Below are 13,966 nucleotides of genomic sequence, written 5' to 3'. Positions count from 1 at the left end.
TATGAAAATTACTTCTAATAGAGAAGAAAAAGAAAGAACATGTGTATACTTGCCTTCCTATTTGAGAAAAAAATCCTAACACATTTTATATCATTAGAGATTTTTTTTTGCCTGAATCTGCATATATGCTATTGCAATACTTTTTAATTATTTTCAGAAATTTATTAAACTACTGTTCAAATGCAAGATTTTAATGTTATAAGCATAATTAAAATCTAGTGTAAATACCTATAGAAATTAGTCAAATACTAATATTCTGCGAATGCGTGGCAGGAGGTATAAAGAGACACAGATGCCCTCAGTTTGGTTTCTGCAGAAAGTCCCACCCTGCCCCTGTTACTGCTCAGTGAAGGAAAAGGGTTTCGTTATTTCAGACACTGTTTTGCCTCCCTCACAACTAACACAGTGCTGTTCTCGCTGCTGCTTTCGACTTAGCACAAATCCACACGTGAAAGGCTGAGCTGGTCTGATGTTCTGATTCACTTGGACGCCTGGGAGCTCTTCCCCAGCCACACTGCAGACACAATGTACGTGGCATTTAACAAGAAGAAACTGTAATTTCAAGACCTCTCGATGAACCTCGGCGCTGTGATCTGATCACGGGATCAGCTCAGGGGCATAATTTGTATTTCTCCACTCCATAAATGTGTGTTTGATCACAGTTTCAAACCAATGTCAAACTTCTGCAAAATAGCTCTGGATATAGCCCAAACAAAAGATTTCTATTTTTTTTTTCTTTTGACCCAGTTCCTACAGGTCACCAGTACTCTGAAGACAATGGAAAATCCCAGAAGCAAATTCACCTGTTTCTTGGATGGGAAGGAGAACTAATAGGAAGTTTAAGTGTGGCGGCAGACATACATACATATATGTGATTTCTTAATCTAAGTTCATTTAATTAAAGTTGGGTTTCTGAATGCACATTGAACTTTCTACAGCCTTTTACTGTCTGTGATCATTATACAGCAGGAAATCTTGCTACCACACACCAGAGAAAGCTCAGTGGTTTTCATAGAAAACATTGTCCTCAAAGGGCTCAGAAGTTCTATCTACCGATTGCATCGTAGGCTGGAATTTTCAGCAGCAGATGCTGGGCAAAAGTTGATTTTTTATTTGCTAGATTGAAAATGAAGACTCACACTCTGTCATGTTTTTTCAGGTTTTAACCTTGTCTATCCATCTACTTCATTTGGGCTCATCAAGTATGGATGTCAGTTAACATTTGACATCTGAAATGTGACTCATGTAGAAAGTGTCAAACTCGGCTCTCTGAAATTGACCTGAATGCTTCATTATTGCCAAAAATGTGAAAAGGATTAAAGGAATTTTCTTATTAATATCTTCCTATGTTTTTCTCAAATCCCCCCAAAATACAGCCTCAATAATTTAGATAATAAGCCATAAATAAGACACAAATAAACACACACTACCTCCTAGGACCAGGAAACATAGACATGAATCATTACTCTGTATTTTTCATAATGGTCCTCAGAAAATTCTTTTTTATTTTACTCAGGCTTCTCACCCTATAATGCCTCTCTCTCACAATTACTCTGTTCAAACTTTCTTCACCATAAACATTACTTAAAGTTCATCTCTTCAATATTTGATAAGGGTATTTCATAGCTACATGTCAAGTTCACTGTTCATTAGTTTTCATAAAAATTGTATTACACAGAAGAATGTTAATTCAGAACCTGCCTGTTCTGGCAAGGGATCACATTCAAAGAACTTTTAGGTCTATGTGATCCAGCTGGAATAAGACACACCTTTAATCCAGGAGACAGCGGCAAGCAGAACTGAGTTCAAGGCCAGCCTGGTATAGAGCAGGTTTCAGGTAAAGGAAAGCTTAGATCTGGGTGTGGTGATACAAGCTTTTAATCCCAAACAATGAAGGTAGAGTTGTTTGTAGAAGGAAGCACCTATGTTTGAAAATGATGTGACAGAAACAATGACGAATCAGATGAAGAGTTGACAGAATAGGATATGCCCAACTCTCTCATGAGAAGTGAAAGGAAAAGGAAGCTACTTAGACAAGAGAGAGAGAGAGAAAGAGAGAGAGAGAGAGAGAGAGAGAGAGAGAGAGAGAGAGAGAGAGAGAGAGAAGACAGTTTTACCAGGACAGTAACAGAGAGACAGGTTGATGAGAGAGGACTCAGATGAAGACCAAATGAGGCAGAGAATGAGGAGCCAGGAGATAAGAGAAGATTGTTAGAGTTAGTTTGAGGCCAAGCAGAACAATTTAGAGGCCAAGAAAAAAGCCAGATTGAATAAATCAGCTGGGAGCGGTATTTGAGCTAGGACAGTTGAGTTGAACCAGGCATCCCAGAGAACAAGTAAGGACAAGTAAGGGTGAGCATATTCAGCAGTAAATCCCATAGGCAGAAAACACTCTAGGCCTTGGTTTGATTGTACCAAGGCTAGAAGCTTCCAGTACTAGGGCTAGGTTAGCAGAAGGAGGCAGTAAGCCTCCCAGATAACATTTAAAACAGGTGAATAAAAGCTATTTTTACAAAATTATGCAAAAATTATCAGATTGATTAACTTAGTAATTGATTGTTTCAATTTAAGAAGTAGTCACCTAAATAAATTTTCAGTTTTGAAACATATTATCATGACCCTTTAAAATCTTGTAATGGCTAAGAAATGATTTTGTTATTACCATATTTCAAATTCCACAATGTAAATTGTCTTGACTTTTAAATAACTTTAATTGTGTTTGGCAAAACTGCTATGCTTATTCTATTCAGTTATTTGCTAGTAATTTTTATTTTCTCCAGTGGAGTGTCACAGGGTATATTAACTTCATTGGAAAGCAGTTCCCATGTCTAGACATAGTTGGCCAACACAAAACAGAATCTATTTTATTGTCTTGTATTGTACATAGTATTTTTGTCTTATTGGATTTTTTATTTGTTCCTTTGATATTTTGTTAAGAGGAAAAACATGAAGTTGGTGTATAGGGAGATGGGCATGATTTGGAAAGAGTTGGGGAAGGAGATAGAATATGATCAAATGTATTTTATAAAAAGTTAAGTAAATAAATACATAAAAATGACTTAGACTTATTCTAGAGAATATATATGCATATATGTACATACATACTTTCATATATATACTGAATGAGGTAACTCAGACCCAGACAAACAAATAATGCTTTTTCTGTCATATGTAGTTCATAGCTTTAAATTTTAAGATTTTTGTATTTGCTGGGTGTGGTAGCACATGCCTTTAATCCCAGCACTTGGGAGGCAGAGGAAGAGGCCAGCCCATTGTATAAAGTGAATTCCAAGACAGACAGGGCTACAAAGAGAAAACGTGTCTAAAAACAACAACAACAACAACAACAACAACAAAAGATTTCTGTGTTTACATTGAAATTAGTGTCTACAGAAGCCAGGGATCAATATAAGGGCCATGAAGAATGGGATATTAAAACTGAGCTCAGGGACTACGAGAGCTAGAAAGATTTAGAGCAGTGTTTCTCAACCTGTAGGTCGTGACCGTTTGGGGATTGAATGGCTCTTTCACAGGAGTCTCATCTCAAACATGGTGAATATCAGATATTTAAATCGTAGTTCAAAACAGTAACAAAATTATAGTCACAAAGTAGCAACAAAATGATTTTGTGGTTGGGTCTCACCACCACATGACATAAGTATTAAAGGGTCACAGCATTAGGAAGGTTTAGATTTAGATAGAAATTAGGGAAGACGGTGGAGAGATGGAGATGCAGGGTAGGGACAATAAACCAGGATATTGGGAAAATCATATTAAAACACTACTCAATCACAAGCTAACAAAAATATCTGTCTTTTGGAGTCCGGGATACTTCAGTCATGGTAATTGTTTCTATCTCCATCCATTTACTTGACATTATGAACACTAGCCAACAGGGTGAAGGTGTCTGGCTTATTTTCAGTTTGATCATCTGCTGCATCCCATGAGTGTGGTTGTCACATATTTTAAAAATTTTTTAATTGCTTCTTTGTGAATTTCACATCACACACTCTAAATCCCACTCATCTCCTCATCCCTTTGTACCAATCCTCTGCCCTTGCCACCTCCCCACAAAGAAAAATACATCTTATAGTGGAAGCTCCAGATGTATCACACTATGTCACACAGTATACCCTTTTGTCCACACTTCTTTGCTTGCAAATGGCAATGGCACAGTCAGTGGTCTAGGTGGAGGCTTTTGGATTCCGCTACACTATCAATACTGGATCCTCATTGGGACTCCTCTCGGATATCCTGTTGTTACCCTGTGTCATGCAGATCCTGCAGCTTTTGTTCTGCAGGACCAGCCCCTTCACACATTCTAGCAGATCATAGATGGGGTAGGTGTTGGGGTGGGCCAACTCGAAGCACTGGATCTGGGCCTGGGTGGTAGCTGAGCTGGTCATCCCACTATCTCTTTTGCACCCACACCAGCAGAGCTTGGTCCTCTTGTGGAGCTCCTGTCCTTCCTGGGTCTTTCTGTCTCTCTACTCTTCCATAAGATTCCCTACACTCTGCCCAAAGTTTGGCTGTGAGTCTCAGCACCTACTTTGGTCACCTGCTTGGTGGAGTTTTTCAGAGGACAGCTATGGAAAGCTATATAAGGACATCTATGGAACCATTTCTGCTGTCTATTCTACTTGACAATTCTAAATGACAATTAAGCATCTTCCCTAGGGTCTTCTTTGTTACTCAGCTCCTTTAGGTCTGTGGACTGTAGTATGGTTATCCTGTATTGTATGGCCAATGACTGCTTATAAGTGAGTATATAGCATGCATGTCTTTCTGGATCTGGGTTACCTCACGCAGGATGATCTTATCCATTTACCTGCAAATTTTAAGATGAATGGAACAAAACAACAGCCTACAGACTAGGATAAAATCTTCACCAACCCTACACTTGACAGAGGGCTGGGTTTATAATAAAAGTTACATAGTCCTCTTTATCAGATTGTCCCATTGTTTAAATCACAAGTATTTACAAATATTTACTTACAAATATTTACTTAAATATTTAAAATATGTGAATTTATATATGTGAGACCTTCTTGACTCCTGAGTTTCCTTAAGGATAAGTGAAAAGATTCCTTGGATGGCACGTGGACCCTAAACTTCTATGCTTTTAAACCTGTACCTGAACCACAACATGACTGAAAGAGAAGCACACCTCAACCTACTGTTTCCCAAAATCAAGACAAAAGGGTGAGCAGAAAGAACAGCATTTCCCAGAGACCTGACAAGCAAAAGGATCAGGTATCTCTCCGGTGACACAGAACTCCAAACTTTCAGGAAAAATGATAGAAAAAAAAAGAGTATATAACAGTACAGAAGCAATGATAGTTTGCAAGGCTCTGGTGTGTGCTGTGTTGCTGACGTCTCTGCATCCTTTGACATTGTGTTGTATGTTCTTCAGATGTCTCCACAGAGAGAAGATGAGCAGGAACAAAGTTGCCAGGGCCATAACAAATGGTATGAGTGTGAATATAGGGTTGGTAAATGAAAGAAGTTTGCAAATTTGTGCATGGTTACACAGTCTGAAAATTTGAGATGCATTTCTTTGAACACCATCAACACACAGGTCAGAGTAGATTTTTATAACAATAGTATTTAAGACCAAGAAAAATAAAGACGTTAACAATGTCAACAAGACCACGTTTTTAACTCTAAACTTGAGGTAAAGAAAAATAATGTTAGAAAAGTTGGCAATCCTGAGAAAATAAAAGATGCTCAGGCTTGCAGTAAGCCAAAGATTACAATGATTGATCACTGTGCAGGAGATAAAATACATTTTCAACATTTTTTTAGTCATGTGCAATGCTGGGTCAAGCACAGATATCCACCAATCTAGGAATACCAACCAAATTAGAGTGATTCTGGAAATTGCCAGAGCAGTGAGGATTTGATCCACTGGAGAGATTTTTCTTCCTTGGACCCAGTCTATGCAGGTCATCAGAGCAATGAATCCATTTCCTAGGATTCCCATTATGAATTCCACACTGAAAATTACTGCAAATGTGGTCTCGAAAGCAGCAGCCATTGTCTGTAAAACAGTGCCCAAAGTTCTGAGATTACTGCTGAAAATATGTTAATATATTCCTCTAAAATACAATGCTTCTTCAAAGTATGTAATGTACCCCCATTAAAAACTTGCAGAGGAAAAAAAAATTGCAGAGGTGTTATCACACAAGCAGGCATCAAGATTTCTTTATGAGTCATATGATTCCTAATGAAAATCTTAGACTGAGAGGCTATAAAGAAACTTCATCCAAACACTAACTAGGTTGAATGATTCTAGAATATTCTCTGGTTAATGCTGAAGGAAACACCTGTGTTTTTGTATGCCAACATACAAAAATTTATTTGCATTTTTTCCTTTTGATTTTCATAATGTTTTACTTTCTGGATAACTGACTATCAGACAAAGTAATGTTCAAATTAATATAAAAATCATTAAAAACCTGCACTAGTGTGTGGAAATTCTTTAGCACTCTTCAAACTGGGTCTGCACAAAGATATATGTGCATATTATTAAAATATTAATGTATGAATTGCTACCTAATAATCTGTCTGAATCCAAGACTTAAGTGCTTAATATTGAGAAAAATACTTATTGATCACTTTACTTCATATAAAGGCATGTATGCCCTTACAAACACACAAGTACACATTAATTGATGCAAAATTCACCTTTCTCTAGTATTAAAAATTCAGCTTGTTATTTTAGTCAGTACTATACATGTGGCTCAGGTTTAGTGTTTTGATATTAAATATTGTTTAGAGAGTACCGTCAGGTAAACATTAAAGTATTAAATGTACATATTCAATAACACTGAGTTGTATGTTCTCTCCATGTGAAAATAGGTAGAAGATTCTGTCTCCCTTTGAAGTAGTCAGTGTTGTAAATCAGTTAATCGCATCTGTTTCAGTCTCTGCTTCTCTCTTTCCAAGTAAGACAAAAATCTTGCATTAGTATGAATGACTTGCAGATTTAATTTATAACCCCTCACTCCAACATCTCTTTTGTGATCATCATTACAAGAGGCAACATAGGCAGGAAAATTTGCTGCTAGGCAGCATTGACAGTGAGCATGATCACACTATATTCTTTTCCCCAATAGGCAAAACGTGAACAAAAAAAGAAAGTAAGAAAAGAGAGAGAGAAAAACAAGCAAACAAACTCAGCAACACCTGAAACATCAGGAAAAAATGTATTGGAAATATCAAAAGTGGCTGAGAGAGACACAGGGAGGCCCTCGTGGAGTGGAGCCAGAGGCTTTATATACCTAGCATCCCGCAGCAATATTTAGCAAAGTAAATGGATAGAACATATTTTCTTGAAATTCCCACAAATGCTTACACCTAGGTTTCAATAGAAGGAAATCTTTCAAGAATACTAGAAAACAAAACAGAAATGCAAACTTACCAAGAGGAAGGGAGTTCTGTATGCTGTGGCTCCTGTCAGATAGCCAGGAGGAGCTCAGAAATGCCAACGCGGCCACACATGCAAACTCCCCTGAGGTAGGGCTGTGTGGAAAGATGAGGCATCAGGAGTTTCACAGATTCTTGGAACCATTCAGGGCAGGAGTCCCCACCCATAGCTGCACTCAGCCGAGGGGCCCACAACAGCTCCTGTCGTTCTGTCTCCCAAACACTTCGGGCTCTACTTTAACAGCAGCTTCCAGGCAAAGAATCCTCTGTGTAAGCTGAGAATAGCAGTGGAGGTAACTACCAAAAATTACATCTAGAAAACCAAATAACAAATCAAATACCGAGACAGGGATTCAACGCATGGCACTGAATTCAGAGTCAATGACGACGGAGTTGTTTGTAAATGGGCCCCTTTTATCCAAAACTTCAATTAGATAGAAGCTATTGCTCATTTGGTGGCAAGAGATCTTCAGTTAGGGCTTGGTCTCCCTTGGAGACACAAGCTAGGTTTCTTTCATATATTTGTGTATATATAAAGATACAGATATTTATTTATTCACACACACATATTGTGTGTATATACATATAAATATATATTTAAAATTGTCTACTGTCATAGGTTTCCATAAGATCCCTCAAATGACCCTTAGTTTTAGTTGTCTCTGCCTGCATTCCCTCCTTTGTCCTCCTCTCTCCTGCCTTTCCCCACTTAATCGTCTCATTCCACACACCCCAAACTCATGTCTCTCTGTAGCAATTTCCTATTTTTCCCTCAGGAAATCCTTCCCTCCCATCCCCCAGCTCTTACTCTAAACCTAACCTTTGTGGTTATACAGATGGTGACAGACCTATTGAAGGCTTAAGAGTTAGCATCCACACATAAGAGAATGCTTGCCATATTTGTCTTTTGGATTCTATGTTACCCCACTTAGGATGATTTATTTATTATTATTATTATTATTATTATTATTATTATTATTATTATTATTAACAACAACTATTTATTCACTTTGTATCCCAATTATAGCCCCTGTCTCATCTCCTCTCAGTCCCTCCCATTTCCTCGAACCCTATCCTTCTCGCCTAGTCCACTGGTAGGGGAAGTCCTCCTCTCCTACTGTCTGACCCCAGCCTATTAGGTCCCATCTGGACTGCCTGGATCCTCTTCCTCTGTGGTCTCTCTAGGTCATCCTACCAGGGAGAAGTGATCAAGGAGCAGACAACCGAGTTCATGTCAGAGACTGTCTCTTCTCCCCTTACTAGGGAACTGCAGAGTCTGATGCATCAACCAAAGACTATGTATAAAGAGGCCCTAGTCCCCAGCACAGATGTAGTCAATAGACAGCTCAGTCTCCATGTGGGATAATTTTTAATAACATAATCCATTTAACTATAAATTTCATGGCTTTATTTTTTTTTAACTATTGAGAAAGTGACATTTTGCTGTACCACACTTTTATTATCCATTCATTTTTTGACAGGTTTCTAGGTTATTTCCAATTTCTGCCTATTATGACTAGAGTGGCAATGAACATGAATGAGCAAGCTTCTTTGCAGTAGAGTACAGAATCTTAATGGGTATATACCCAAGAACTACATAGCTGGATTTTGAAGTTGTTCTATTCTCAGCTTCTTGAGAATAGAACAGTCACAATGAATATTATGGTGTCTGTGCAAGTTTGCTTTTCCACCAGCAATGGACAAAAAGGTCTCCTTATATGACATTCATGCCAGCATGAGCTGTCATTTGTTTTATCTTGGCTATTCTGCCTGGTGTAAGATGGAATCTCAAAGTGGCTTTGGTTTACATTTCCTTAATGACTAACGATGTTGAATATTTTCTTAAGTGTTTCCTCATACATTTGTGGTTAATTTCTTGAGAAATCTGCTTAGATGTTTATATTCCATATTTTAACTGAGTCATTTGTTTTATGTTCAATTTTTTTGAGTTTTTGAAAATATACTTTAGATATGGCTTTCTATTAAACGCGTAGTTGACAGAATCTTTCCATTCTGTGGTTGGCATCTTTCTACAAATGATGGTGTTCTTTACCACACAGAACCCTTTCAGTGTCATGAATTGTTATAAATTGTTTATTAATAACGATTTATTAATTATTTATTAATTGTTGAGGTTAGCGCCTGTGCTATTGTTTTTCTTTTCAGAAAGTCATTTTCTGTGCCAATGAGGTCAAGACTATCCCATATATATTTTCTTTTCTATTAGGTTCAGTGTATCTTGTTTTATGTTGAGGCTTTTGACCCAATGGGAGATGGGTTTTGTGCAGGGTAACAAGTACGGATCTATTTATATTCTTCTACATGCTGCCGTCTGGATTGACCAGCACCTTTTGTTGAAAATGGGGTCTTTTTTTTCTTTCAAAGTGTATTTCTGTCTTCTTTACCAAAGATCAAACATTTATAGGTGTGTGGGCTTATGTATGGGTCTTCAGTTTGATGTCATTGATCAACCTGTCTGTTTTTATGCCAAATATTATAATGTTTTTTATTACTATTACTCTGAAGCACAATTTGCAATCTCTATTGTGATGTCTCCAGATGTTTTTATTTTTATTATTATCCAGATTTTTAAAAACTATCTGGGTTTTTGTGTTTCAATATATATCTGAAAATTTTATTTTGAATTTCTGTGAAGAATTGGGTTGGGATTTTGTGGGGATTAAGAGGAATCTGTGGACTGCTTTTGGTAGGATGGTCTTTTTCACTATTTTCATTCTACCAATCCATGAGCCTGTGCCTTTTGATATCATCTTCAATGTCTAAAGTTGATTAGTGTACCCTAAGATATTTTATTTTTAAGGCTCTTTTTAAAAATACTGTTTATCTGATTTTTTTCTCAGTCTGTTTGCATATGGGAAGACTGCTGACTTTTCTTGTTAATTTTATATCCTGCCACTTTTCTGAAAGTGTTATCAACGGTAGGAATTTCCTCTTTTTTTGCTTTCCTACTTGTATTCCTTTTACCACTTTCAGTTGTCTTTTTGCTTTAGCTAAGACTTCAAGTACTATATTGAACAAGTATAGAAAGAGTGGACTTTCTGTCCTTGCTATATTCCTGATTTTAGTGGAAAAGCTTGTAGTTTCTCTCATTTACATTGATGTTGGTTATGGACTTGTAAATCTCCTTTGTTATGTTGATGAATGTTCCTTGTATCCCTAGTCTCTCCAGGACGTTTATTATGAAAAGATGTTTTTATTTGTCAAAGATTTATTTTTATTTTTATTTTTTGGCATCTTATGAGAAGATAATGTGGGTTTTGTTTTTTGGTCTGTTTATGAGGTGGATTGAACTTATCAATTTCTGTATGCTTAACCATCTCTGTATATCTTGGGTGAAGCCTACTTGATAATAGTGGATGATATTTTTGATGTGTTCCTAGAAACAGTTTGAAACTATTTTATTAAGAACTTTTGAATCTATGTTCATAAGGGAAATTGGTCTGTCTTTAATTTGCTTCACATATTACCAGTTGCTCTTGGTGATTATGTTATGATGTTAGGCTATTCTCATTTCTATATTTTACAAAAGATTTTAAGAAATCATCTTTTTAAGAAATTCCCAGTATTTATCATAAAGATTTCATAGATTATCCTTCAATGAGCACAGAAAGGTTCATGAATTATACATAGAAATTTCTGCACAAGTATTGTCATGATTTTATATTTGATATAGAAATTTTTCTCATTTGTCCAGGTTGAAACATTTTTAAGAATGTAAAATCAAGGGTATGATTTACAAATCAGATACCTTGACATTGTTAAAACCACTATAACTGAAAATAAATAAAATGGAATCTCAACTTCTAAAACCCTTCTTTCAAGTAGTATAGGAGATCTTTCAATCCTCTACCTCTCTTGAGTCATAGACATGGCACTCCTTTCTCCATCTCACTATAAAAGCCAATCTTTCAAGTTGTTCACTTGATTGTATTAAATCTGATATGTATCCATACCAGTTAATGTACATAGCTACTAAGTTTACTCTATTTTTTCGGTCTTGAAGTTTTATATGATTCTTCTTTACTGTGTACTATAAATGAAATACATGTTTCGAATAAATGAACTCTACTTCAATCATATATTTTAATATACAATTTAGATTTTAAATGTTTCTGCCATCTAAATTTGGTTGATAATGATATGTAGACATTCTCACATGTATGCGATGCAAAATACACTAGAAAGTATCCATAGTTTTCTGAAACACAGTTGCATATGTAACATAAAGGTAGACAATATGTAATTCAGGTAGAAGGTAGCATACTACATAGGTGAAAATTGCTTCCTTCTTAATTCAGATTTTTTTATCCTACAATGCTCTGTATAATTTGATTATCTAAAAACAAAAAGGGATTAAGGGAATATTATTTACAACCCTTCCTATAATGTCCATGTATCCACCTATCTTTTTTTCTTTAGTAAACTTTGGAAAAAGACATGTTAAAGTAGCTTTGTAAGTTATTTAATTATATATATTCTGGAAATATCAGAAAGTATATCTTACTGAGTTGTCAATCTGTAACCCAGTTACACCTTGAACTTTTAGTCCTCCTGCCTCAGCCTCCCAAGTTACAGGGATTGCTGGCCTGTGCTACCAGGCTCAGAGACATTGTTCTTTTAAAAAGCAGAAGTGTTCAAGACCAAAAGGCATGTTCTTGGCTGGCATGAGAGCTTGGAGTACCTCCGAGAGGGAGGTATGAAGGCAGGTGTCCTCTGTTCTTGGGAAGGAAGTGTGTTTGCAAGGCTGTGCATCTTCTGTGCCTGTCTGGACACTCCCAAAGAGTTTTATGGGAAGAAGGTGGCTTTGGCAGGTGAAAGGAATCTCCAGCCACTCACATACCCATTTGTAGCCAGGTGGAAACCACTGAGAACTCTGTCTCCCCATCCAGTTGTGAGTATAGGTAACAGTCTACTGGGAACAGGTAGATGTGAGGTTTCACCTAGTTTCTTAACAAGGTCTAAGGAAGTGGTGCTATGTGATAGTTCCGGTTTCCTGGCAGAGTACAGAGTTTCCCACTGTCTCTGCCTAGATGTCCCAACTTTGTTGCTTTGTCATGACTTGGAAGAGATCAGTCTTCTTCACATGTCTCTGAGGCTCCAGCAAGCTCTGAGAAGCAGTCATTTATAGGAAAGACAGAAAAACCTTCCAGAGTAGTCATGTCATCATTTCACTATAACGTCTTAGTGTGCTCTGGGAGAACTGATCTTTGTAGATAAGCATGTTGTGTTATCTCGGTTTTAGAGTGCCTGCCTACCATGCAGGAACCTCCAGGTTTGATCCCCAGAACTTCATAAAACGGAACATGGTGTTGCACACCTGTAATCTCAGCACTCTGGAGGCAGAGGCAGGCAGGTCTGAAGCCCAAGATAATCTTAGGCTATATACTGAGTCAGAAGCCAGGCCAGGACATGAGATGCAATATTAAAACAAGACCAATGAAGCAAACAACAAACCACCAACTCTGTATTCTGCTCTTTTGGGGACTATGCCAGTCAGACTTCGTTGCTGCATTAAAATGCCTGAAATTATCAATTTATGATGAGGAAAAGTTTATTTTTACTCCTAGTTTTGTGGGTTTCAGTTCGTCACTGGCTGGTCCCGAAGCTTCTAAGCCTATAGTTAGAAAGAATAGCTTGGTTGGAGTTTGGGGTCAGGAAGATCTCCTGTATTTTAGCAAAAATAAGAATAGAGAATTAGATGGCCTATGAAATTTCCAGCCAGATCTTGCTCGCTTGCTCTCTTTCACACACACACACACACACACACACACACACACACACACAGAGAGAGAGAGAGAGAGAGAGAGAGAGAGAGAGAGAGAGGTGGTGGGAGAATGTGGCAAATAACGGAAAAAGGTGACCACTGTTTACAAAACCTTCTTGTGTACCATGCTACTGAAACTCCTTTACTGTGGAATTTCATATTTCTGAGGTGCTTTCACTGAGAGTACATTAACAGCAAAAGTCAGGTCATTTATACAATAAAAGACACCGTATTTACCAGTATGAATACAGTTACGTTTGAAAGGCTCATAATTTCCTTCCATCTGGTCTTCCAAGTGAAGTTTCCCTCATCCTCACTCCCACACACAGTCACACTTATATTCACCACCACAAAATTAAGAAATAAAAACAACGACATACCCAAGAGCTCTATACGAAAAACATTCTCAGCTTTCTCTGTCAAGTAAGGAAATAGGAAAGGGCTATCTTAAGCAAATAAAATACACTAAGTAAGGTTGCAAGCCAGGTGCCTAAGTAGCTGGGTACACCCCAAGCAACATGACCAAAGTATCTTACTTTCTGACTATATACATTGGCACTGAACACCTTTGCATATTGATTCAATAATGTTGCTCGGAGCAAACAAATTAGAGATATTACAATAGCAATTAAAATTCATTTGGCTAAGATCTTTCACTTGATCCAATTGATGAAGTTCACCAATCTTATAAAAACATTGGCAAAGTTTCCTATGACAAATTCTGTCATTATTGTGAAATAAACAGTCTTTTCT

The 13,966-nt window shown here is 37.2% G+C and overlaps 1 protein-coding gene across 1 annotated transcript; it reads right to left on the bottom strand.

The window, feature by feature from the left end:
* Positions 1–5,106: 5,106 nt before the first annotated feature.
* LOC110564019 (taste receptor type 2 member 113-like) lies at positions 5,107–6,037 on the bottom strand. Its single transcript, XM_021661293.1, is given in 2 exon segments — positions 5,107–5,307; positions 5,309–6,037. Coding segments are annotated over 2 exon segments (930 nt in total).
* Positions 6,038–13,966: the final 7,929 nt, after the last annotated feature.

The sequence above is a fragment of the Meriones unguiculatus genome, chromosome 5 (genome assembly GCF_030254825.1).
Source record: "Meriones unguiculatus strain TT.TT164.6M chromosome 5, Bangor_MerUng_6.1, whole genome shotgun sequence".
Classification (NCBI taxonomy): domain Eukaryota; kingdom Metazoa; phylum Chordata; class Mammalia; order Rodentia; family Muridae; genus Meriones; species Meriones unguiculatus.
The sequence above is the reverse complement of the archived record's forward strand: the minus strand, read 5'-3'. Positions and strand labels throughout refer to the sequence as shown.